Source organism: Narcine bancroftii, chromosome 2 (genome assembly GCF_036971445.1).
Source record: "Narcine bancroftii isolate sNarBan1 chromosome 2, sNarBan1.hap1, whole genome shotgun sequence".
NCBI lineage: Eukaryota > Metazoa > Chordata > Chondrichthyes > Torpediniformes > Narcinidae > Narcine > Narcine bancroftii.
The window spans coordinates 320,650,758-320,678,520 of record NC_091470.1 but is presented as its reverse complement, the minus strand read 5'-3'; the positions used below and the strand labels follow the sequence as shown (position 1 = coordinate 320,678,520).

The following is a 27,763-nucleotide window of genomic DNA, read 5'->3' as shown; positions in this document are numbered from 1 at the left end:
CATTCTATTGAGAGCATCCCGTGCAACTTCATCACCGCCTGCTTTGGAAGCTGTACCACAAGATCCTGCAGAGGATAGTGAAGTCACCAGAAAAGATCTTTGGGGGCTCTTCCTACTCTGAAGGACATCTACAACACTCTATGGAGGTGAAAAGCATTGTGAAGGACTCACATAAATTGTTCTCCCTTCTGCCATCTGGTAGGAAGTACTGCAGCACTCGGGCCCTAGATTGGGCAACAGTTTATTCTCCCAAGTCATCAGGTTCCTGAATTCCCAGAACATATGAGGATAGTGTATTTTTTACTAGATATATCTTCATATTTTAATATTTTACGTGTTTAGCTTCTATTCTAACTTGTATTTATGTCAATATGCTCTGTGCTCCTGGAGAAACGCTATCTCATTTTTACTGTATGAGCATAGTATGAAAGGTGACTTGAATAGTTACACTTTTTGAGTCTGCATTAGCCATGAGCTTCAAATGATAAACATGATTGCTGTTTGCATTAGCTTGTGCTCAAGTGAACTTGAGGATTGTCAAAGGATCTCCACACTCTCCAGCTCATAGTCCCGCCCAACCCCCCCCAGCTCATAGTCCCGCCCAACCCCCCCCCCAGCTCATAGTCCCGCCCAACCCCCCCCAGCTCATAGTCCCGCCCAACCCCCCCCAGCTCATAGTCCCGCCCAACCCCCCCCAGCTCATAGTCCCGCCCAACCCCCCCCAGCTCATAGTCCCGCCCAACCCCCCCCAGCTCATAGTCCCGCCCAACCCCCCCCAGCTCATAGTCCCGCCCAACCCCCCCCAGCTCATAGTCCCGCCCAACCCCCCCCAGCTCATAGTCCCGCCCAACCCCCCCCCCAGCTCATAGTCCCGCCCAACCCCCCCCAGCTCATAGTCCCGCCCAACCCCCCCCCAGCTCAGTCCCGCCCAACCCCCCCCCAGCTCATAGTCCCGCCCAACCCCCCCCCAGCTCATAGTCCCGCCCAACCCCCCCCAGCTCATAGTCCCGCCCAACCCCCCCCAGCTCATAGTCCCGCCCAACCCCCCCAGCTCATAGTCCCGCCCAACCCCCCCCCAGCTCATAGTCCCGCCCAACCCCCCCCAGCTCATAGTCCCGCCCAACCCCCCCTCCCCAACTTATATTCCAGCCCACCCCCACCCCCACCCCCACCCCCACCCCCCGCAGAAGGACAGTTATCGTCTGCATCAGAACCCGTGGAGTTGCTGGAGCCGTCTCTGCAAGCACCTCTTAGGCCAATGTCACCACTTGGCAGGGGTGATGCTGAAATAATTGATCATATTTCTAGACCGTGAATGAATTTAGATAGAAAATGCATCCATGCTGGTTTCCGTTCTGTTCGCTTACACATTTAAACCCATGCCCCGTGTTAGGAACCTTACATCTCCACCAAAAAGTAAAGGATTCCTCCTTGGATGGCTTTGCTCCCACCGGCGTCTGCAGGCGCTGTGAAAACATTCCGCCGCTAGAGGGCCCTGAGGCGCCGTCGACGCCCCTAGGATCGTGACGCCCGCCCTCACGCAGGCTTCGATCTGCGGTGACACGGAAGTGTTTGCGTGACCCCGATAGTAATGGCTCGGGTGAGGAACATGGCGGCGGGGAACGCAGCCCACGGCTTTGTTTGTCCGTGAAGTGGTCGATGTTTTGGTGAGTGTTTTCCCCACGCCGTGTTTCGTTGCCGAGGGAGTTGTGACGAGGCGCTGCTCAGTGGGGATTTCCCCCTGTCGTCCAAATAAACGGCCGGCGCCTCGGACCATGCGCCTTTCTCCATTGGGATGAGAATGGATGTCCTGCTGTCAACATCGCTGCTCCTTTCTCATACCGATCTGATATGGATCAATGAGCAGCTCTTTCAAAGCACTTCGGTGAACTCGTTCGCTCCGCAGTGATTCAAGCTGCATTTCTTTTTCGCTCCCACTGAAGCTTTGCTTGACCTGCTGACTTCCACCAGCAGATCCTGATTTTCAAAAGAAGGCGGCTACTCTACTCCTGCAATAACACACGCAACCAGATGGGTTGAGCTCAGTGAGCAGACTAATTTATGGCAGGCTGCTGGGCTGCACTTATTCTCCCAGCCTCGGACCTGGCTGAGAACCTCACTGGAGGGCGCTGATGTCACCCGGGTGTCACGTGGTCCCCAAGCGTGGGTTTCTAAGCCCCGAGCTGGAAAGAAGGGAAACACCCGACAGCGCCATTTTGGCCGGCTGCCCGCCGCGTGGCTTACGAGCAGGGCTGGTTCGCCTGCCACATGATGAGCTGTCACACAGCCACCCCCCACCCCCCCCAGAACCGGCGGCAATGTCCTTTTTTGCCGGACGGCCTCGGTTCTTGGGCTGGGCATCGACCACGGCCTTGGAGGGATTGAGGTTCGCTGGCTTCAGCCTGTCCATGGTAAACAGCTCATGCCTGCCGCCCAAGTCCAACATGGACGTCGAGTCGGAATGCTGTATATCCCCTCGTACGGTGCCGCGGTCTGGCCCCGCCGAACGAAAACGAATTCTGCGGAAAGCAGCTCGCCAGGAACGTGAGTGCCATGTGGTGCCATGCCTGGGTGGCGGTGGGGGTTTGAAGGAGTCCAAGTGTGCCCTGAGGCTGTTCAGGCGTGGGAACTCTGATGATGGCAACCTTCGCAGTGGTGGGCGTGGCTCCTTTGGCTGTGATGTTATGGCCCAGGAACTGCATGACCTCTCAGGCCAAAGGGGGTGATGATGGCCATCTTGGGTATGTCCTCAGGGTGCACCAGGATCTGGTGATATCCGCGCACCAGGTCAACCTTAGAGAAGAACCTCACATCGTGCAGGTTGGCCGAAAAGTCCTGGATGTGAGGGATGGGGTAACGGTCAGGAACGGTTGTCTCGTTGAGCCATCGATTGTCTCCGCAGGGACGCCAGCCGCCGGAGGCTTTCGGGACCAGGTGGAACGGCGAGGCCCACAGGCTGTCGGACTGCCGAATGATCCCCAGCTCCAACAGGTGCGAAAACTCCTCCTTTGCTACCTGGAGCTTGTCAGGTGGGAACCGGCGTGCTTTGGCATGAACCGGCGGGCCCTGGGTGGGGATGTGGTGGAACACCCCATGGTGTGGCGAGGCAGCGGAGAACTGTGGCTTGAGGAGTGTCGGGAACTCGTCCAGGATCTGCTGGAACTTGTCTCTGGGCATGCTGATCGTGGCCATCCGCAGTTACTCTGAGCCGAAGGCGTCGAGGTGAACAGCCTGGAAGGTACGCTCGTCCACCAGGTGCCTACCTCGAATGTCCACCAGAAGCCCGTGTGCGAGGAGGAAGTCTGCACCCAGGATGGCAGTTGGGAGGGACGAGACAGTGAACCTCCATGCGAAATTCTGTTGGCTGATCTGGAAGTGTCTTGTCTCCGTAAGTCCGGATTGCCGTTGCGTTGATCGCATGGAGGGGAGGTCCACGAGGTTGGTTCCTGGATTCGATGGCTGTGGCTAGTATGATGCTTATCTGGGCTTCAGTATCAACGATGAACCATCAGCTGCTGACCGAGTCCTGCAGGTAGAGAAGGTTGTGTCCTTGGCCAGCTGTTGTAGCAATTAACAGCGGCCAGCCTGGTCATTTCCCTGGAACGAGCAGGGCTGATGACACTTCCAAGCCTTGGCTCCCCAGAGCTGGTGGTAGAAGCAGAGGCCTGAAGCAGATGCTGTGGCATTGGTTATCTTCTAGGGGGCCCCTGCAAGGGCTGGGTGCTCTACCACAGCACGAGGGGCAGGCTTGGCGTGGTTGTGCCTGTGCCTCGTGACCTGCTGGACCACTGAGCCTTCCGAGAATCATGCGAGCCATAGCTCTTGGGCCTTCTGGGCGACCTTCCTTGGGTCAGTGAAGCTCTCCTGAACCAGCAGCAGGCGGATGTCCCCGGGCATATGTTCGAGGTAGATGTGCTCGAAAAGTGAGCAGTTGGTGTGCTCACCCATGAGCGCGAGCATCTGTTCCATCAGGGTCCTATCCCCCAGGGCATTGAGGTGCAGCACCCGAGCAGCACGCTGGTGTATGGATAGTCCGAGGGACCCGGTGAGCACTCTCTTACTTGTCCTCGGTGGGTGGGTGGGTGCTGAACAAGGTGCAGCACTCATCTGGTGGTGGCCTGGTCCAGGGCAGCGACCACATGGTAGAATTTGGTCGTGTTGGATGAAATCTGGCGGAGGTGAAACTAGGCCTCCACGTGGATAAACCAGGTCTCCGGCTCCTGAACCCAGAATTCAGGCAGTTTCACAGCTATAGCGCTGATCCCAGGCTTGCTCATGATGGGTTCAAAGACGTTTTAACTAGTCAGGGTCACCAATTGTAGCAGCGGCTACACTGCTCCTGCAATGACATACACAACCAGACAGGTTGAACTCAGTGAGCGGACTAGTTTGTGGCAGGCTGCTGGGCTGCACTTATACTCCCAGTCCGGACCTGGCTGAGAACCTCGCTGGAGGGCGCTGACATCATCCAGGCGTCACGTGGTCCCCAAGCGTGGGTTTCTGAGCCCCGAGCTGGAAGGAAGGGAAACCCTCGATGGTACCATTTTGGCCGGCTGCCCCGCCACATGGCTTACAAGCGGGGCCGGTTCGCCTGCCTTGTGGTGGTGAGCCGCCACACAAACTTTTTTTTAACTAAAGGCCTTAATAGGGAAACTGATGCCAGTAACACCTCTGACGATGAAGAGGAGTTTCAACAAATAATATGTAATTAAGAATTGATCGTCTGTGATCAGGATTTTTCAGTGCCCTGAGGATTATGATACAATTTTTTTTAAAGAAATTGTGTTGTTTTTATTCTACAAAACAATAGTACAAGTACATTCACTGTTTATGTGCTTAAGTCTTGGTCCTTGACACAGGCCTCGTTTGGAGACTGAATTTTTTACTAGCTATTTGTGAAATATATGTGAAACAAATAGATTGTGTATCAGTTTAGGATATGAAGTCCAATGCGCAGTTAGTGTTGCCTTGTTGGTTAGAGTTCATGTTCCTAATGACTGCCTGAAATCGACAGTGGATTAATTTACAACATACGTATGTAAAGGTCTTGCATAGTCATAAAGGCCTCAAGGCTCAACTCATCCTTGTTGAACAAGGTGGTAATCCTGTGTGTCTGCATTTTAACCATATCACTCTAAACCTTTTTCTGTCAGTTACCTGTCCAAATGTATTCCATACTTTTTAATTGTACCTACCATTACTACATCCTCTAGCAGCTTGATTGATATACCTACTACCTTCTGAGATGGGGAAAAAATTCACCTCTGATCCCCATTAAATCTTTCCATCTCACTTTAAACTTATGCCCTCTAGTTTTAGACTTTACTTCCCTGGTAAAAAGACTGACCATTTTCTCTAATGGTGCCTTCCATGATTTTGTATATCTCTTGTCAGGTCATTCTTCAACCTCCTTCACACTTTCGTTCCAGTCTCTCCTTGCAACTCAAACCCAGTAAAATATTGATATGCTATATTAAAATGCCATGAATTATGCGCAGTTTATTTGAATTTCATTATGCTGTTCATCTGCAATTCTTGGATTGTGTCCTGCAAATAATTCAATGAAGGTTTACTGAAAATAAACTTAAGTTGGTGCCATATGAATAAATTAGTGGTATATTGAAAAAAGTCTGTGGGGTGGGGAAAAAAGGGACTAATTGAGTAGCATAAATTATCAGCAAGCACACCTGTTTCTGATCACACAACAGCAATCTGTACATCAATAGCAAATTCTACAATTAGTAATTTTATGAAATTCTAGCACAACTGCTTTTCTTCTATTTTATATTTTAAATTCAACACCATTATTTAAACAAAGCCACTCATAAAATGACACTTGGTAAAGGTTGTTGTCTACGTGGATTTTAATAACATATTTGACAAGGTCCTTCATGGTAGGCAGATCCAGAAGATACAGATGTATGTATTGATTAGATTTGAATTCACTTGCCCATAGAAGACAGAGGGTAGTGATGGGATGGTCTTATACTAGCTGTTGATGTTCTGTGTTGTGATCCCTGTGGTTATGATGCATATATTTAGGATGGAAAGAGTAGATGGGTGGGTTAGTAAGTATGGAGATGTCACAAATATTGGTGGAGATGTGGTCAGTGTAAAGTTTTATCAAAGAATTCAACTGAGTATAAATGGGCAGAGAAATGACAGATGGAGTTTAATCCAGACAAGTGTGAGGTGTTGCAAGGGGAAATACATACAGTTAAAGGCAGGACTCTTAACCTGCAGAGGTATCTGGGACTTCTTAAAAGTGGCCAGACAAGTAGGTGGGATGGCAAAGAAGGGATAAGGCACATGTGGTCAGTGTATGAATATAAGAATAAGGAAGTCATGTTGGAGCAACATAAAATTTTGATTAGTCTGAACATGGAATACATTTTGTAATTTGGATCACCCATTACGGGGTAGCTGTGGAGATTTTGAAAAGGATACAGGAGAGATTTAGTAGGATGCTGTCTGAACTACAGGGCATGAGGTACAGGAAGAGATTGGAAGATTATTTTCTTTGAGCAAGGTTGAGGGAAAATCTGATAATTTATTAAACTATGAGTGGCATAGATAGGATAGAAACTCAGAATCTCTTTCCCAGTCTAAATATTCACTTACTGGAGGATGTGTTTAAGGTAGTTGAAGATAGAAGGAGGGCGAAGGGGAAATTTCAGGGGAGGCATAGGGCAAATTTTTAAACAGATTGGTAGGTGCATGGATGGTGGTGGAAGCAGATAATTGCATTTAAGAGGCGATGTGATAGGTATATGGGTTTGTGAGGAAGGGCAGGCAGGGGAGAAAGCATAAATATTGTCAGTTGGAGGGTTTGAAATGCAAGGAATATTAGGAATTAAAGGAGATGAACTTGGAGCATGGATTGGGTCATGGAATTGCGATGTGGTCATTACGGAGACTTGGCTGTCAGAAGGACACGATTGGCTGATGTAGGTACTGAGGTATAGATGTACAGACATCATGGCTGTAGAAAGGGATGATGCTGTAGAGGGAGTGTCTACTGAGTCATTATGGGTGGAAGCCAGAAAAAGGAAGGGAGCAATCACTTTACTGGATCCCTCAGGAAACTGAGCAACAGATAAGTAGGCAAATTTTGGAATTATGCAGAAATAACAGGGTTATTTTTAAGGGAGACCAACTTTCCAAATATTGATTGGGAGCAGGAGCTGAAGTGGGGGTGGGGGGGGGATATTGATTGGCACTTCCTGACTGCAAGAGGGAGAGATAGGGCAGAATTTGTCAGGTGTTTCCAAGAAGGATTCCTGACACCATATGTGAACCAGCCGACTAGAGGAGAGGCTATGCTAGATCTAGTACTGGGTAATGAACCTGGTCAGGCAGCAGACCACTCGGTGGGGGAGCATTTTGGTGATAGTCCCTGAGCTTCAGCATCGCTGTGGACAAGGATAAAAACAGACAAAATGGTAAAGTGTTCAATTGGTGAAGTGCTAATTATGATGGGATGAGGCAGGAAATAGAGTAAATTGGGAACAGATGTTCGGAAGAAAGCACAGAAGTAATGTGGATGATGTTTGGGACCACTTGTCTAAGATTCTGGTTTCTTCCACTGAGACAGGAAAAATGATGGTAAGAAACAGGAACCATGGTTGACAAACAGGTAAGGCAGCTAGTTAAGAAGAATAAGGAACTATACATTAGATCAGTGGTTCTCAACCTTTCTTTTTCACTCACATACTACTTCTAAGTATTCCCTACACCATCAGTGCTCTGTGATTAGTAAGGGATTGCTTAAGGTGGTATGTGGGTGGAAATAAAAAGTTTGAAAACCACTGTTTTAATCGTATCTAATTGACTTGTTATGTGCACAGTTTCATAACTCCAAAGGAAATGGGCCAATGACAATTTTTCTTAAGCAAAATATTTCAGTAACAATTGGATCTAGAACAGTGATTCTCAACATTTCCTTCCCACCTTAAGTAATCCCTTATTAATCACATAGCACTGATGGCATAGGGAATACTTAAAAATAGTATGTGAGTGAAAAAGAGAAGTTGAGAACCACTGGATTAGATTTAGGAATGGCTCAGGAGAATTGTATGGTTGCCAAGAAGGAACAAGAAAGGACTTGGAAGAGCTCGAGAAGGGGGGGGTGGGGCGCATGCAAAGTCCTTAGTAAGTAGAATTAAGGAGAACACCAAAGCATTCTGTGCATACGTGAAAGACAGCAGACTGATGGTAGAACTGCTTAAGGATAAAGATGGCAATGTACCTGGAGGTGGAGGAGGTTGGATAGGTCCTAAATGAACACTTTCATCAGAGAAGAGGACCTTGGTCAAGGTGAGGTCATAATACAACAAGCTTGAGTGCTGGACCATATTGAGATTAGGAAAGAGGAAGTGCGGGATCTTCTTAAAATCATTAAGTTTTTTTTAAATTTTTTATTTTTCACACCTTAAATCACAATAGCCATGATATACACTTTTTCTTTTCCACACATTTACAGTGACTTTTTCTCCCCCCCCTCCCTCCTCCCAAGCCACCCCCCCACCCCCCACCTCTCATCCATTTTAGGTATACAATCTAGGTTGCATTAATTCAGTCAGACAATGTTGTCATTCAACAAAAATACACCAGAAATTCTACTGAATCCATTCTTTTCTTTTCTTCTCCTTCCATCAACTTAGGTAATGTTTGTTCCCGGTAGGTTTTCGCTATTGTATTTAATGTAAGGCTCCCATACTTGTTCAAATATTTCAATATTATTTCTTAAACTATATGTTATTTTTTCTAATGGAATACATGTATTCATTTCTATATACCATTGTTGTATTTTCAAATTATCTTCCAATTTCCAGGTTGACATAATACATTTTTTTGCTACGGCTAGGGCTATCTTGACAAATCTTTTTTGTGCATCTTCCAAGTCAATTCCAAATTCTTTATTTTTTATGTTACTTAGGAGAAAGATCTCTGGATTCTTTGGTATATTGTTTTCTGTTATTTTATTTAATATCTGACTGAGATCATCCCAAAAATTTTCTACTCTCTCACATGTCCAGATTGCATGAATTGTTGTTCCCCTTTCTTTTTTACATCGAAAACATCTATCAGATACTGTTGGGTCCCATTTATTTAACTTTTGCGGTGTAATGTATAGTCTGTGTAACCAATTATATTGTATCATACGCAGCCTCGTATTTATTGTATTTCTCATCGTTCCAGAACATAATTTCTCCCATGTTTCCTTTTTTATCTTTATATTTAAATCTTGTTCCCATTTTTGTTTAGTTTTACCATTTGTTTCCTCATTCTCCTTTTCTTGCAGTTTGATATACATATTTGTTATAAATCTTTTGATTAACATTGTATCTGTAATCACATATTCAAGGTTACTTCCCTCTGGTAAACTCAGATTGCTTCCTAATTTATCTTTCAAGTAGGATCTCAGTTGGTAATATGCCAGCGCTGTATCTCCAGTTATATTGTACTTATCTCTCATTTGTTCAAAGGATAAGAATCTACTTCCTGAAAAACAATTTTCTATTCTTTTAATCCCTTTTTTTTCCCATTTTCTAAAGGAAAGGTTGTCTATTGTAAAAGGGAGTAGCTTATTTTGCGTCAATATTAGTTTTGGTATTTGATAATTTATTTTATTTCTTTCTACATGAATCTTCTTCCATATATTGAGGAGATGGTGTAATACTGGAGAAGTTCTATGTTGTACCAATTTTTCGTCCCATTTATATAATATGTGTTCAGGTATCTTTTCCCCTATTTTATCTAATTCTAGTCTCGTCCAGTCTGGTTTTTCCCTTGTTTGATAAAAATCTGATAGGTACCTTAATTGTGCGGCTCTATAATAATTTTTGAAGTTTGGCAATTGTAAGCCTCCTTGTTTATACCATTCTGTTAATTTATCTAGTGCTATCCTCGGTTTCCCCCCTCTCCATAAAAATCTCCTTATTATTTTCTTTAACTCTGAAGAATTTTTCTGTCAGTTGTATTGGCAATGCCTGAAATAAGTATAGTATCCTTGGAAAAATGTTCATTTTAATACAGTTTATCCTTCCTATCAGTGTTAGTGGTAGCTCTTTCCAATGCTCTAAATCGTCCTGTAATTTTTTCATTAGTGGATTGTAATTGAGTTTATATAATTGGCCTAGATTTTTGTTTATTTGCTCACCTAGGTATCTTATTGCCTGCATTTGCCATCTGAATGGGGATTCCTCCTTAAATTTTGAGAAATCCGCGTTATTCATAGGCATTGCTTCACTTTTATTTACGTTTATCTTGTATCCCGACACTTCTCCATATTCCTTCAATTTCTTATATAGTTCTTTTATTGATAGTTCTGGTTCTGTTAAGTACACTATCACATCATCCGCAAATACACTGATTTTATATTCCCTGTCTTTTATTTTTATTCCTTTTATATTATTATCTATTCTTATCGATTCTGCTAGTGGTTCTATAGCTAGCGCAAACAATAATGGTGATAGTGGGCATCCCTGCCGCGTTGACCTGCTTAAGTTAAATTGCTTTGATACATGTCCATTTACTGTCACTTTCGCTAACGGTCCCTCATATAATGCTTTAATCCAATTAATATACTTCTCCGGTAAACTGAATTTTTGCAATACTTTGAACAAGTAATTCCATTCTACTCTGTCGAAGGCCTTCTCTGCGTCTAAAGCAACTGCTACTGCAGGTGCTTTATTTCCTTCTACTGCATGAATTAAGTTAATAAATTTACAAATATTGTCTGTTGTGTGTCTTTTTTTGATAAATCCAGTTTGGTCTAAATTTACCATTTTCGGTACCTGTTCTGCTAATCTGTTTGCTAATAGTTTAGCTATTATCTTATAATCTGTGTTTAGCAGAGATATTGGTCTATATGACGCTGGTGAGAGTGGATCTTTCCCTTGTTTTAGTATCACTGTAATTATTGCTGTTTTACATGAATCTGGTAAGTTTTGTGTCTCATCAATCTGGTTGATTACATCCAGGAGGGGCGGTATTATTAGATCTTTAAATGTTTTGTAGAATTCTATTGGGAGTCCATCCTCTCCTGGTGTCTTATTATTTGGTAAATTTTTTATTATCTCTTGTATTTCTACTGTTCCAAATGGTTCTGTTAATTTATTTTGTTCCTCTATTTGTAGTTTTGGTAGTTCAATTTTAGTCAAAAATTCATCTATTTTCCCTTCTTTCCCTTCGTTTTCAGTTCGGTATAATTGTTCATAGAATTCTCTGAAGTTTTCCTTAATTTCTTTTGGATTATATGTAATTTGTTTGTCTTTTTTCCTTGTTGCCAATACCATTTTCTTAGTTTGCTCTGTCTTAAGCTGCCATGCTAATATTTTTGGTGTTTTTTCACCTAGTTCATAATATTTCTGTTTTGTCTTCATTATATTCTTCTCCACCTTATATGTTTGTAATGTTTCATATTTTATTTTTTTATCCGCCAATTCTCTTCTTTTGGTTGTATCTTCCTTTTTTGCTAATTTTTTTTCTATGTTTATTATTTCCCTTTCCAACTGCTCTGTTTCCTGATTATAGTCCTTCTTCATCTTGGTTGCATAACTTATTATTTGTCCTCTAATGAATGCTTTCATTGCGTCCCATAGTATAAACTTATCTTCCACTGATTCCGTATTTACTTCAAAGTACATTTTTAATTGTTTTTCAATAAATTCTCTAAAATCTTGTCTTTTAAGTAGCATGGGGTTTAATCTCCATCTATACATTCTTGGAGGGATGTCCTCTAGCTCTATTGCCAATAACAGGGGTGAGTGGTCCGATAATAGTCTAGCTTTATATTCCGTTTTCCTAACTCTCCCTTGAATGTGGGCTGATAACAGGAATAGGTCTATCCTTGAGTATGTTTTATGTCTAGTCGAGTAGTATGAGTATTCCTTTTCTTTTGGGTTTTGTTTCCTCCATATGTCCACAAGTTTCATTTCTTGCATTGATTTAATTATAAATTTGGTTACTTTGTTCTTCTTGTTAATTTTTTTCCCCGTTTTATCCATATTTGGATCCAAATTCAGATTGAAATCCCCTCCTATTAGTATGTTCCCTTGCGTATTAGCTACCTTCAAAAAGATATCTTGCATAAACTTTTGATCTTCTTCGTTAGGTGAATATATATTAAGTAGATTCCAAAGCTCCGAATATATCTGACATTTTATCATAACATATCTCCCTGCTGGATCTATTATTTCCTCTTCTATTTTAAATGGCACATTTTTGCTAATTAATATAGCCACTCCTCTTGCTTTTGAATTATACGATGCTGCTGTTACATGTCCTACCCAATCTCTCTTTAATTTCTTGTGCTCCAATTCAGTTAAGTGTGTTTCTTGGACAAATGCTATATCTATTTTTTCCTTTTTCAGTAAATTTAGTAGTTTTTTCTTTTTAATTTGGATATGTATTCCATTAATATTTAGAGTCATATAGTTCAGCGTAGCCATTTTATATTTTGTTTATCTTCTCTTTCCGTTTTTCCATCATTACCTTTCCTCCTTTTCCATTTCTGTTTTCTTATTTTCAACTCTTTACCAGACAACATTCCTACAACATCCAACATTTTCCTTATTCTCCTATTTATATCTTCTTTATCCCCAATCTCCCCTTCCCCTCCTGAGTTGTCCTTTATCCCTTGTCGGACAACCACATCTCCCCTCTCCATTTGGATTTGCGAATCCACTCGCAAGCGTCAACTGATTTTGCAGTGACCGCTCTTTTCCCCCACCAAGCCCCCCCCAGAAAAGATTTCACTTTTTATATGTCACAAAGGTCACTCTTTTAATTCCCTCCTTATTCTCTCTATTCCATTACCTTCCCTTATTAATTCTTGTCTTTACTATCTATGTTTTCCTCTAATTACAGATACTTTCATGTATGCCCATTGTCTCTATTCACTCTTATACCTCTTTACCCGCATACATATCAATCGTGGTCATTTTTACCCTCATTACCCGTCTTCATCCCTCAGTCTATTTTTGTCTTTACCCACATACATATCAATCGTGATCATTTTTGCTCTTATTACCCGTCTTCATCCCTCAGTCTATTTTTGTAATTGTTCTGCAAATTTTCGTGCTTCTTCTGGATCCGAGAACAGTCTGTTTTGTCCTGGAATAAATATTTTCAATACCGCAGGATGCTTCAGTGTAAATTTATATCCTTTCTTCCATAAAATCGCTTTTGCTGTATTGAACTCTTTTCTCTTCTTTAGGAGTTCAAAGCTTATATCTGGATAAATGAAGATTTTTTGCCCTTTATACTCCAGTGGTTTGTTGCCCTCTCTTACTTTTTCCATTGTCTTCTCCAGTACCTTTTCTCTTGTGGTATATCTTAGGAATTTTACTACAATAGATCTTGTTTTTTGTTGTGGTTGTGGTTTAGGGGCCAATGCTCTATGTGCCCTTTCTATTTCCATTTCTTGCTGTAGTTCTGGACATCCTAGGGCCTTAGGGATCCATTCTTTTATAAACTCCCTCATATTCTTGCCTTCTTCATCTTCCTTAAGGCCCACTATCTTTATGTTATTTCTTCTGTTATAATTTTCCATTATATCTATTTTTTGGGCTAGTAATTCTTGTGTCTCTTTAGTTTTTTTATTAGATTCCTCCAATTTCTTTTTTAAGTCTTCTACCTCCATTTCTGCTGCTATTGCCCGTTCTTCCATCTTGTCCATTTTTTTCCCCATTTCTGTTAAGGTTATATCCATTTTATTTATTTTCTTTTCTGTGTTGTTTATTCTTCTTCTTAAATCATTGAATTCCTGTGTTTGCCATTCTTTAAATGACTCTATGTATCCTCTAACAAGAGCAAGTATATCCTTTACCTTGCCTTTCCCTTTATCTATTTCACTGTATTCTTCCTCTTCTTCTTCCTCTGGGTTGGCCATCTGTTGTTTCTTTGATGCCCTTTCCTCCTCTTCTTTCTTGTTTCCATTGTTTTCTGTGGTCTCTTCTTGCTGCAGGTGTTCTGCAGCTGTCGTTGCCGGCTGTGGAGATCGACTCCCCAGGTGGTCCCCCCTCCCGTCGGTGTGTTTTTTTTATGCGCGGTTGCGCACTTTTACTCGGCTCTGTGAGCCATTGTTGTAGTTCTTTTTCTACCGACCTGAGGTAGTGGGGTCCTCTCTCCACAGCGGGCCCTTCGGACAGGTAAGGCCTTCACCTTTTTCCTCCGTTGTCTTCTCTTCCTCTCTTCTTTCCGTTGATTTTGATTTTTCTCCTTTTGTCTCCATCTTCTTTCCACCTTTATACTCACTTTTCTTTAACTTGTATTTCTGTGCCTTTGTATTTTCTCTTGTTTTTCCCGACTTTTCTGGAGAGGGCTGGAGTTCACCGTCCGGCCACTACTCCATCACGTGACTCCTCCTAAAATCATTAAGTTTGATAGGTTCCCGGGGCTGGACAAAGATCTACTCCGGGGTGCTGTAGAAAAGGAGAAAAAAGATAGCTTGGGCACTGCCGATGTAATTTGCATCCTCCTTGGCCACATGGAAGGTGCCAGAGGATTGCAAAATGGCAAATGTAGTCCCCTTGCTTAAAAAAAAACTGTAATAGGGAGAATTCTGTGAATGTGCAAACTATAGGAGAGGATTCTTCAGGATTTATGAGCATTTGGAGGAATACAGTCTTCTCTGGGGTAGTCAACATGGCTTTGTGAGGGGAAGGTCATGCCTCACAAGCCTAGTTGAGTTTTTTGAGGAGGTAGATGTGTAAATGGATTGTGGCAAGGCATTTGATGTTCTCCCATGAGAGACTTGTTTAGAAAGTCATGAGGCATGGGAATCCATGGAACTTTGGCTGGTAGATTCAGAATTGGCTAGCCTGTAGAAAGCAGAGAATGGTAGTGACAGAAAGTATTCTGCCTGGAGGTCAGTGACCAGTGGCGTTTTGCGGGGATCTGTTCTGTAACCCATGCTCTTTGTGATTTTTATAAATGACCCAGATGAAGGGGAAGGATGGGTCAGCAAGTTTGCAGAGATACAAAGGTTGGAGGAGTTGATAGAGTTGTAGGTTACAGAAAGATATACAGTGCCTTCCATAATGTTTGGGACAAAGGCACTTTTTTTCCCCTTTATTTACCCATGTGCTCCTCAGTTTTAAATTTATAATTAAACGATTCACATGTAATTAAAGTCCACATTCCAGATTTTATTCAAGGTTATTTGTATACATTTTGGTTTTACCATGTAGAAATTACAGCGTTTTTTATACATAGTTCCCTCATTTTAGGGGACCATAATGTTTGAGACATTTGGCTTCACAGGTATTTGTGAGTACTCTAAAATATTTAATTGCTTTATTGGTGAAGATTTAAGAGAGCTAGGCTTGCTTTTGATCACCTCTGGAGCCTGTAGTTGCCATTTTTATATACAAGGACCAGAGTTATACCAATGAAAATCAAATAAACTGGCTTTAAAAACAAGATTAAAACAGTAAGAGACATTGCCCAATCCTTAGGATTACTAAAATTAACTATTTGGAACATCATTAAAAAGAGCGTATAGGTGAGATGAGTAATCACAAAGGGACTGGTTTTCCAAGGAAGACCTTGGCTGCTGATGAGAGAAGAATTCTCATCAAAATGAAGAAAGATCCTAAACGTCTGATAGATAGATCAGAAACACTTTTCAAGGGGTAGGTGAGGATTTGTCAATGACTACTGTCCTCAGAAGACTTCATGAACAGAAATATAGAGGCTACACTGCAAGATGATAACCACTCGTTAGCCACTGAAAAGATGGCCAGATTACAGTTTGACAAAAAGTATTTGAAAGAGCTTGCAGAATTCTGGAAAAAAGGTTTTGTGGATAGTTGCGTCCAAGGTTAACTGTGCCAGGGAGATGGCAAGAGCAAAATGTGGAGCTGTAAAGGAACTGTCCAAGATCCAAAGCAAACCACCAATGTCATCATTTGCATCTTGAAGTGGCAAATGTATTTCTGCTCATGAAGTCTTTTGAGGACATAAGTTATTGACTCTTCCACACTTAACTCGTGCTCCATAATGCCAAACACTTCTTTCATCTCTGTCTCTGTGCCCACATCTACCATGATTCTCCAACTCCCCCACCCCCCCATACCACCATTTCTCTCATGTTAAGGCTTCTTCCTCCTCTTGGATATCTCATCTAGGCCTTCTACCTGCTCTTAGCACCTGTCTCAACTTGACTACTCTCCTCCCTAATTCTAATGTCTCCCCCCCCTTGGAGCGCTCTGCCTTCCACTCTCTACGCACTAATCCCAACCTCATCACAGACAAGGGTGGTGCTGTTACAGTCTGGCGCACTGACCGCAATCTTGCTGAAGCCATACACCAGCTCTCGTACACTTCCTCTTACTTATCCTTTCAATAGGACTCCATCAGAGAACAATCAGCCACTGTCTCGCATACCATCTCTGCCTGGTTCTACCTCCTATCCAAGATCCACAAAACTGTCCCTCCCAACCAACATCAGTGATACCTCCGTCACAGGCACTCTAACACTTCAATAGCTTCTAATTCCCTGAACTCATTATGGACATCCAATCTCTTTCCACCTTCATCCCCAATACCAAAGGTCTCAAAGCCCCTCATTTCTCTCAACAAAAGGCCCAGCCAGTCACCCTCCTCCACCACCCTATTCTGCCTGGCAGAACTACTTCTCACCCTTTAATAACTTTTCCTGTGACTCTTCCCACTTTCTCCAAATCAAAGGGGTAGTCATTGTTACAGGTACGGGTCCCAGCTATGCCTGTCTTTTTGTTGGCTATGTGGAGCAATCCATTCTATGCCTACACAGGCAAAGCTCCTCAACTCTTCCTCCACTACATTGACAACAGCATTGTGACTGCCTTAATTCATGATGAGCTCATCAATTTTAGCCACTTTGTTACTAACATTCACACTGACCTGAAATTCTCTTGGTCCATCTCTGGCAACATTCTCCCCTTTCTCAATTTCTCTATCTCCATTTTAAGAGAAAATCTTCCACAGTTATTTTCTACAAACCCACCAACTCCCACAATTATCTCAACTACATGTCTTCCACACCTGTCCCCTGTAAGAATTCTATTCCTTCTTTTCAATTCCTCGGACTCCATCGCATCTACTCCCAGGATAGGTCTTCCATTCAAGATCATATGAAATATCCTCCTCCTTCAAAAAATGTGGCTTCCTGTCTACCACCATCAATTCAACCCTAACCCATATCTCCTCTATTTCCATCACATCTGCCCTGGCTCCTTCTGCCCCTAGATTTCCCTTGTCCCCACCTACCTCCCCGACAGCCTATGCATCCAACATATCTTCTGCAATTTCCATCACCTAAAACATGATTGCGCCACCGGACGCATCTTCCCCTCTCCATCTTCCACAGTGACTATTCCATATGGGACTCCCTAGTCTAATTTTCCTTTCTCACTAATCACCTCCTAGATACCTGTGAATGCAGTAAGCGCAACATTTGAACACACACCTCCTCCCTCGCCACCACTTGGGGTCCCATAACAGTTCTTGCAAATAAAGCAACTCTTTGCTTGTGAATCTGCAGGATTCATCTACTGCAACTGGAGTTCCAGTTGTGGCCATCTCTACATGGCAGGGACTGGGAGATGGTTTCGTTGAGCAACTTCGCTCTCCACCGCAATGGCAAGGATCTTCCAGTGGACAACCATTTCAATTCTGCACCCCATTCACATGCCGACGTGTCTGTCCATGGCCTCGTGCGCTGCCAAACAGGATCTAACATTCTGTCTGGGCCCTCTCCAATTGGAAGCCATTAACTTCTCAGCTTTTTTCTCTTGCGCCTTCCCACCCATATTCACCTATAACCTTTTGCCTGTGGGCCTGTGCTCCTCCCCACTGTGTCTCCTCCCATCATTTTATTCAGTTGCCTACCTGCATTTTGGTCATACCTTGATGAAGGGCTGGGGGCCAAAATAATGGTTATGGATCTTTGCTACATTAAAAATCATGCTGCATGACTTGCTGAGTTTCTGCAGCATTTTTGTGCAAATTACAATCACAACGTCTGCAGAATTGTTTAACTTACACTTCCACCTTCCGACTTTTATCACCAGGCTAGTTTTATGTCCATTTCATGAGCATTCCCTGAATCCCATGTATTCTAACCTTCCAGACCAGCCTATCAAGCCAAAAATTTTAACGTTCACATAGAGAAGGTCTACTATCTTCCTCTATCAATCCTCTCTAGTCTGTTCCAAACCTCAATCAAATTGAAAAGGCACAATTTCCCATGGACAAAGCCATGCTGGCTACCGCTAATCAGCCCTTATCCTTCCAAATGCAGGTAGATCCTGTCTCTCAGATTCTCTCCAGTAACTTGCGCTCTGCTGATGTTAGGCCTACCAATTTGTAGTTCCTAGGCTTATCCTTGCAGTCCTGGGAGTAAGGGCAGAACGTTAGCCATCCTTCAGCAGTTTTTTGGTACCTCATGTGTGGCTAAGAGAAAATACAGAATCTCTGCCAGCATCCCAGCAAATTTCTCTTGCTTCCCATAACTTCCCAGGATGTATATACTCATGTAAAAGTTGAATTTTGTGGACCGATTTTTTTTTTTTAAATTTAGGGGTCATCTATTAGATGAACACTACTTTTGAGTGGCTTAAATTCCCACAAGAATCTAAAAAGTACCCTGTCACTTGCAGAAGTCCAAATGATCATTCAATGAATGAAGAACTAAGATGCAATGAATTAAAGTAATAAGATGGAGTCTGCACATTGAAACTACTGTAATACTGTGCGTGGTCGCCACCATACTGTATCTGCTCTCATCACAAAACTTTTAACCACAATTTCATCTTCGGGAATACGGTATAATTTACTGCATTTTTGTTTTTAGCACATTCAATGCATCTTAAGCCACCAACTATCAAAATAATTAAGAAGAGAAACAAAGTAATTACTGGTAGTAAGTTTATATTTCTGCCTTGCATACAAAAAAAGTGAAGTAAACATTTACTGTAAAAAGGCTTTCAAACACAATATTTCATTCAAGATCTTAAGCTTCATTATCATTGGGGGTGAATGGTATCATATGGATCCTCATCAAATTCATCACCCGTGCTGTTCGAGGTCATGGATTAATCATCTTCTCTACAATTCAAAATTTTATACATCTCGATTGATTTGACGATAATGTCAGTTTTTGTTTCCTTCCATGAATCAATGATCCATTCACAGATCCGAGACAATGATGGAGCCGCATACTGTCTCCTTTTGTGTTTTTTTTCCCCCCTTCATTCTCAGTGTGTTCTTAAATGGCTTATTAATACTGTACTAACATCCATTGGTTGCAAAACACTTGAAAGTCATCCGCGAATTACAGCTATGTGAGTGATCCGCGAATTACAGCTATGTGAGTGATCCGCGAATTACAGCTATGTGAGTGATCCGCGAATTACAGCTATGTGAGTGTTTTGTAAATGGAGGTCCTCAACTGATCCCAGACAAGCAAACCATTTTCCTTGCATAGGCCACCAGGTCTTAAATTCCAAATTTCCTTTATTCAATTTCTACATCTGCCTTCATCTATCTAGCCTTGTGGATATACATGGCAACAATTCCTTTTGGCAATTTCTCCTTTGGCAGAGTTTTTCTCTTTAAAAACAACCATTGATTTTAATTTAGAGCCATCAGCCATACAAGAAAGAATCAAAGTAAATCTACTTTTCTCATGAATACTGTTTATCACCAATACTGTTTTTTCTCCTTTTTGGTTCACAGTTCAATTCTCTGGCATGTCAAGAGTAAAGAGTGTTTCATCCAAGTTCCCAGTGCCTGATAAGTTTTAGCCTTTCTTCTGCCAATGTCTGAATACAACTGGTGAAACTTTAATGTCTTATCATCTAGATCATTGGACAGCTTTTGTGAAATCTTAGTTCTCTGCCGAAGAGCTAAGTCATGCCACCTCGTGAACCCCGTGCACCCTCCAGCAATTGTTGTAAAATCTGAAATTCATTCCTTTGCATGGATTCAAATGGCACATTTTCCACCTTTTTTTTAATTTAATTTTTTATTTTTCACACCATAAATCACAATAGCCATGATATACACTTTTTCTTTTTCACACATTTACAGTGACTTTTTCTCCCCCCCCCTCCCTCCTCCCAAGCCACACCCCCCCCCCCCCATCCATTTTAGGTATACAATCTAGGTTGCATTAATTCAGTCAGACAATGTTGTCATTCAACAAAAATACACCAGAAATTCTACAGAGTCCATTCTTTTCTTTCCTTCTCCTTCCATCAACTTGGGTAATGTTTGTCCCCGGTAGGTTTTCGCTATTGTATTTAATGTAAGGCTCCCATACTTGTTCGAATATTTCAATATTATTTCTTAAACTATATGTTATTTTTTCTAATGGAATACATTTATTCATTTCTATATACCATTGTTGTATTTTCAAATTATCTTCCAATTTCCAGGTTGACATAATACATTTTTTTGCGACGGCTAGGGCTATCTTAACAAATCTTTTTTGTGCATCCTCCAAATCAATTCCAAATTCTTTGTTTTTTATGTTACTTAGGAGAAAGATCTCTGGATTCTTTGGTATATTGTTTTCTGTTATTTTATTTAATATCTGATTGAGATCATCCCAAAATTTTTCTACTCTCTCACATGTCCAGATTGCATGAATTATTGTTCCCATTTCTTTTTTACATCAAAAACATCTATCAGATACTGTTGGATCCCATTTATTTAACTTTTGCGGTGTAATGTATAGTCTGTGTAACCAATTATATTGTATCATACGTAGCCTCGTATTTATTGTATTTCTCATCATTCCAGAACATAATTTCTCCCATGTTTCCTTTTTTATCTTTATATTTAAATCTTGTTCCAATTTTTGTTTAGTTTTACCATTTGTTTCCTCATTCTCCTTTTCTTGCAGTTTAATATACATATTTGTTATAAATCTTTTGATTAACATTGTATCTGTAATCACATATTCAAGGTTACTTCCCTCTGGTAAACTCAGATTGCTTCCTAATTTATCCTTCAAGTAGGATCTCAGATGGTAATATGCCAGCGCTGTATCTCCAGTTATATTGTACTTATCTCTCATTTGTTCAAAGGATAAGAATCTACTTCCTGAAAAACAATTTTCTATTCTTTTAATCCCTTTTTTTTCCCATTCTCTAAACGAAAGGTTGTCTATTGTAAAAGGGAGTAGCTTATTTTGCGTCAATATTAGTTTTGGTAATTGATAATTTGTTTTATTTCTTTCTACATGGATCTTCTTCCAAATATTGAGGAGATGATGTAATACTGGAGAAGTTCTATGTTGTACCAATTTTTCGTCCCATTTATATAATGTGTTCAGGTATCTTTTCCCCTATTTTATCTAATTCTAATCTCGTCCAGTCTGGTTTTTCCCTTGTTTGATAAAAATCTGATAGGTACCTTAATTGTGCGGCTCTATAATAATTTTTGAAGTTTGGCAATTGTAAGCCTCCTTGTTTATACCATTCTGTCAATTTATCTAGTGCTATCCTCGGTTTCCCCCCTCTCCATAAAAATTTCCTTATTATTTTCTTTAACTCTTTGAAGAATTTTTCTGTCAGTTGTATTGGCAGTGCCTGAAATAAGTATAATATCCTTGGAAAAATGTTCATTTTAATACAGTTTATCCTTCCTATCAGTGTTAGTGGTAGCTCTTTCCAATGCTCTAAATCGTCCTGTAATTTTTTCATTAGTGGATTATAATTGAGTTTATATAATTGGCCTAGATTTTTGTTTATTTGTACACCTAGGTATCTTATTGCCTGCATTTGCCATCTGAATGGAGATTCCTTCTTAAATTTTGAGAAATCCATATTATTCATAGGCATTGCTTCACTTTTATTTACGTTTATCTTGTATCCCGACACTTCTCCATATTCCTTCAATTTCTTATATAATTCTTTTATTGATAGTTCTGGTTCTGTTAAGTACACTATAACATCATCCGCAAATAGACTGATTTTATATTCCCTGTCTTTTATTTTTATTCCTTTTATATTATTATCTATTCTTATCAATTCTGCTAGTGGTTCTATAGCTAGCGCAAACAATAAGGAGCCGTAGGTGGTACACAAGTACACACACACAAACACACACATATATATATATATATATATATATATATCAAGAACAATGATGGAAAAAAGATTTAAATATACAAATTCAAGAGAAAATATGGTCTAGATTGTGCCGAGTGTGACAAATATGATTAATGTTAGGTATCAAATGGTTCAATAGAATTTTTTTACATCAATTATATTACACTCCATATAAATTAAATGGACTTGATTTCAATTATTCTGATAACTGTGTCCGATGTAATAAGGAAATAGGAACTTTTTTTTACATTCTGTTTGGTCCTGTGTAAAAGTGGAAAGGTTCTGGAAGGATTTGAGTATATTATTAGGACAAATTATGAATATTAAAACACAAAAAAAATCTGACAGTATTTCTACTTAGAAATAATATATGAAGTGGATATAAAATTGAAGTTGGATAAATATCAAGAAAAATTTCTGAGTATAGCAATAGCAACAGCAAAGAAATGTGTAGCAATAACGTGGAAAATGGAGAATTTTGTAACAAGAGTTAGATGGGACACTGAAATGCAAAATTGTATTCTATTAGGAAAAAAAATTACTTATAGTTTAAGGAATCAGATTGGGAGTTTTTATAAGATTTGGGAATCATATGGATTTCGTGAATAAAAGTCCATCCACATCCTCCACCTTACCTGCCCCTCTCAGCTTAATAATATATAGTTAGTATATATTAATTATGATAATAATGATTAAAGTATAGATTTAGGTGTTTTTCTTTTCTTTCTTGGGGGGTAAAGGGGAAGGAGGTTGGGGAGAAAATAGAAAAATTGATTGTATCATTTTGTATTATGTTTGCTACAGGTTATTATTTTCATTGAGTAAATGTTTGTATTGATGCTAATAATAAATAAAAAATTTTAAAAACAGATTGCTTGAGAAGTGAGGCAGTGGCGCTACCTGCTGTGACATTCTGCTGCCCAGCGGTGAAGAAAACTTGTTGCTGATTCTTCAAGTGTTATGAAATTGAAAATTAATTATTCCTGGAGGGAAAATCAATAATTAATAGAACATATGGAATAGATAACACTACAGCATAGAACAGGCCCTTCAGCCCTTGATGTTGTGCCAACCTATACATCCCTACCAAAAAAAGTACTCAACCCTTCCTACCTCGTAACCCTCTATTTTTATTACATCCTGTGCCTGTATAAGAGTCTCTTAAATGCCCCTAATGTTTCAACCTCCATCCACCATCACCCCAGCAAGGCATTCAAGGCCACTACAACTATTTCCAGGTTGTTTGCCTTAACCTCAGAATCTCAAGCAGGTACTTCTTCTCATGCATTTACGATAACAGGGCTGCCCAAGATGGTGCCATTCTTCCTGTGATGTTTCTTTTGAAGCAATCCTGGGGAACAAAAACTGTGTTGTTCCAAGAGTGCCATCAATAGGTAGTCCTGTGATAACATTGTCTTTCCAGAACAGAGCCAGACTGAAAAGCCTGTTAGGAAAGCAAATTATTTAAATTCACCCTTGATCCACCACCTCCCCATGCACTTCACCAAATTGTCCACCACCTCCAATCTTATGACCAACCTCCCCCTCCCATGATTCTTTGGCTTGGCTTCGCGGACGAAGATTTACGGAAGGGGTAAAAGTCCACGTCAGCTGCAGGCTCGTTTGTGGCTGACAAGTCCGATGCGGGACAGGCAGACACGGTTGCAGCGGCTGCAGGGGAAAATTGGTTGGTTGGGGTTGGGTGTTGGGTTTTTCCTCCTTTGCCTTTTGTCAGTGAGGTGGGCTCTGCGGTCTTCTTCAGCCCATAATTACCTAAACCCTAAATCCCTACCTGCTCAATCTGACAGCTCCCAATTCTACCATCATTTCCAGCTTCTGGTCCCCAATACTTCAAATATTCATCCAAGCCCAATTCTTTAAAACTACCAGCTCCATTCCATCCCTTCTGCCCTTTACTTTATAAGTTGCCAGTGTTGATCTGTCCCTCCAAATGCAGATCCTGATCCAAAACAACAATTATACCTCTGAAACCCCTTCCCCTAACCACCTCCTGGAATGAAGTGCTCTGAGGTTCCTTCCCCGCAGACCTCCATCTCCAGAAACAGCATAGACACAATTGTACCTCCATCTAGCCCGAGCATAGCCACTGAAAGGAGTACAGGGTAACACATTTTCAGGGACAAAAACATGCGGCCTTCATTTTCCAGTAAACAGCCAGAAATGGAAATGGTCTGTAGAACCCTGCTATATTGCAGGGGGGCCTTGAAACTTCAGAGCAAGTATGAATGGATGTGAATACTGTGAGTGAGCTGAGAATGGATACCCCACAGGTTTACTTGCAAACATTGATTTCCTAAGGAAATTCCACAAGGAATAAAAGATATCCTGTTTTTTTTCATCCTATTTTGAAATACAACATGTTTTAAGTCAGTAAGCACAAACTGAACCATCTAAATAAGATCTGAAGAGGATCCTGCTCTACATCAGCTGTTCTCAATCTTTTTATTGGCTATGGCTGCCTTAGGACTCTGCTCAAAGTTTATGGCCCCCTTCTCTGTGAAGCAGTCAAGTTTAGTTGGTTTCTTCCATACTTCTCTCCTACTGGCTACATAAAAACATTAAAAAAAACTTTATGATTTCAGTCCGTGGATTCCCCCCGCCCCCGCCATGGCCCCAGAGAGAATAGCTGCTCTAGATTTCTCCTTACTTTGTTATGCTGCACATAGATCTTTGGTTTATCTGTTGACAAATAAATTTGCACTGGCACAGCTCAATTAGATTACTTTAAAGGAGTTGTTTGCGAAGGTAAATAATAGTGTTAGGAATAACTAGACTGCAGTATTCTTTGAATAATGAAATAGAGCTAATTTTCTGAGATTCTAGATAACTGGCGATTGAAACACTATTGCATCTTTTGATATTTCAGTTCTGGTGATTGGCTTCAGCATTTGGGGTATGTGTGGAAAAGCAAAGTTCCAGAAAGGAGGAGTTTATCACATTCCTGTTGAGCATGAGAGCTGGGAGGATGTACGGGAAAACATCCTAAATTATGATGAAGAAGGAGGTGGAGAACAAGACCAGGTTGGTATCTGCTGCAAGTTTTGGAAGAGTCTACACAAGTGACTTTCAAATGACATTTCATATCTTTTGCTCTACTGTACAGAATACTTTTCTGTGAAAATGGCTGATGCATTTTTGGGAGGGTTGGGTGCTTTTACCCAGGTTTGCATTCTATTGAAGCCTGATAGAATATAGCATTTTTCAATGAGTTGATTGCAAAACACTTCAAAATCTGAAACGCCCTATTTCAATCCAGTTCCTGATTAAAAACTAGGCCTCAGTGCAAAGTGTAAATACATCAGGAACTCACAACAGCCACCATCTAAAATAAGGGCAGCAGATGCTTGGGGATATTACTTCCAAGGATTTTTCCAAATCAGACATTATCACCAAGCACTCAGCTGCACAAGAACAGCTTCTTCCCCTCTGCCATCGGATTTCTGAATGAACAATGAACCTCAGCCACTTTCTCACTTTGTCTTTTCTTTTTTTCTTCCATTATTTTTAATTTATTTTGCAATGTCGTTTATAGAAAAAAATCGCACTGGGATGCTGCCACACAACGAATTTCATGACATGTTCATGACAATAAATTTGGATTCAGATCATAATTTGAGGTGTATCATTGTTCCTTCATTGCAACAGAGTCAAGAATGATCATAGAAATACCTACACAACCATACTGTGGATGGATTTTCACCAAATAATTGCAGCAGAAGATTCACTACCACTTTATCAAGGATAATAAGAGGATAGTCAATAAATCACACCATTAGCTACCCATTCATTGATTTGATTGGCTCCTTCACTAAGACCAAAATAGTGGATAATGAGGGACATGCAGACATTTCATGATGACAGTAAAGAGTTTATTGTTATACTTTCTACAACGTACATGGACACCAAAATTCTTATTTGCTGCTGCTGAACGTGTACTTTATTTAAAATAAAATTATAAAACAACACACTAAATACTTAATTGAATTAAAAAGAAAATAAATGCACAAAAAGACAGATAATAACTATTCAGTTATCCTAGTGCAAAATTTTAGACAGTTCTTTTGTGGATTTGGAGCAGTCCTTCATTGTAACAAGGGAGGTTCAAGAACCTGATAACTGTTGGAAAGAACCCAGAGGTGCTGGGTAGCGATCTGGGTAGAATCGGCTTGGCCTTCTGAAGCTCAGGTATTGGATTGAAAAAGGGAATCTTTGTTGTCTATTATTTTAGCTTTGCTCTTCCTGATGCAGATGTTGGATCACGTTACATTGCCCATTCCAATAGATTTTACTTCATTATAGATATTAATTTAATCTATAAAAATGACCTTGTGAAAATCCAGTACCTGTTCTCCTTTTAATCTTGCTTTGAAGTTCAAAAGTTGGCTAATGTACAGCTCGTTAATCTATACAGCCAGATAACAGGATGATGAGTTAGCTTTACCTGCGTTTATGTACTTTCTGTTAAGGGTGTCTTTTGCTTTACATCCTTGGTTGAACTTGCCTCAATTAAACCGCAACGTTGGATGCCTTTTGTCATGAGTGGTGTTAGGGACTCAGAAGCCTAATAAAGGGTCCTCTCCAAAAAGCCTTAGATATTTTCATCCTCCCTTAATTATCACCAGATATCCTGGAAGCCTGTTAGTTGACTGGCCCACTGCACTTCAATCAGAGGAGAGGAGAGGGGTGTGGCATAGGAGGGCTAAATAGCTGTGGGGGATCAAATGCCATTTCTCCATGTAAGCTGCACAGGGTCTGATCCAGCAGCCTCCACGTTTATTTTAACGATAAATCAAAAATAAAGTATTCCATCTATTACATCCAAACCAGTTCCTAGAGCAATCTCATTGGTCCTATTCCCCCATATATTTCCCTGTAACAGCCCAACCAACTCCACCCTGATTTTCCCTCCACCCACCTACAAGGTAATGTATCTGAGCCAATGAATTTAACAACGAATATGTTGTGAGAAGAAACTGGATCACTGCAGGGAAACATAGGGAGAGGGCAAGCAGTGGCCCCAGAGGTTAGATTCAGTCTGAGAGGCTGGAGCTGTGAGGCAGAAGCACTCCCTGTAATGCCAATGTGTGGCTGAGGGGAACTGGAATTATGACTCTGCAAAAAGCATTGTCTGCATTTCGCCAGTTTCAACATCACAAGAGAGCTACAACTTTTCATCTTTTTTTTTAGAATGGTTACGACATCAGTGAACTGAAGAAACCTTTGCGTGCGAGTCTATCTCAGTCCTCATCAATGACTACTGCTCCTCTGGTGAAGGGCTTCACTGATTCTCACGAGGAGAAGCAAGTCAACTTAAGAACTCACCCAAATGTGATCTTTTCTGATCCTCTTCAATCTGGTGGCCCAGACTTCAAAAACTATGTGTCCCAGATTATTTGGGATGCAGACAATGACCTGAGAGCACTTCCAGAGGACACAATGCACATTTACTGCTTTGAGGGGCATGGTTCACTGGCAGGAAGCCTCAGCACCGTGAACACATTAAACATCGATGAAGACTTGAATGATGATTATCTCCATGACTGGAGCACAAAATTCAAAAAACTAGAAGAATTTTGTGCCAAAAAGCAGCACAATGGTCTGTAATAATAAAAATGTGTACAATTCCTGAGTTA

At 41.2% G+C, this 27,763-nt stretch overlaps 1 protein-coding gene across 1 annotated transcript; it reads left to right on the top strand.

Moving 5' to 3' along the window:
- Positions 1 to 1,283: 1,283 nt before the first annotated feature.
- On the top strand, positions 1,284 to 27,763 carry LOC138755589 (cadherin-2-like). The gene is made up of 3 exons (XM_069921844.1): positions 1,284 to 2,544; positions 24,997 to 25,151; positions 27,318 to 27,763. Exons 1-3 carry the CDS (start codon positions 2,133 to 2,135, stop codon positions 27,732 to 27,734), a joined length of 984 nt encoding a protein of 327 aa, XP_069777945.1. The 5' UTR covers positions 1,284 to 2,132; the 3' UTR covers positions 27,735 to 27,763.

Coding starts and splice junctions, on each gene's coding strand:
- LOC138755589 (XM_069921844.1), top strand. CDS start 2,133: ATGTCACCCGGGTGTCACGTGGTCCCCAAGCGTGGGTTTCTAAGCCCC. Junction 2,545..24,996: donor GAAAGCAGCTCGCCAGGAAC/GTGAGTGCCATG, acceptor TTGATATTTCAG/TTCTGGTGATTGGCTTCAGC. Junction 25,152..27,317: donor GAGGTGGAGAACAAGACCAG/GTTGGTATCTGC, acceptor CTTTTTTTTTAG/AATGGTTACGACATCAGTGA.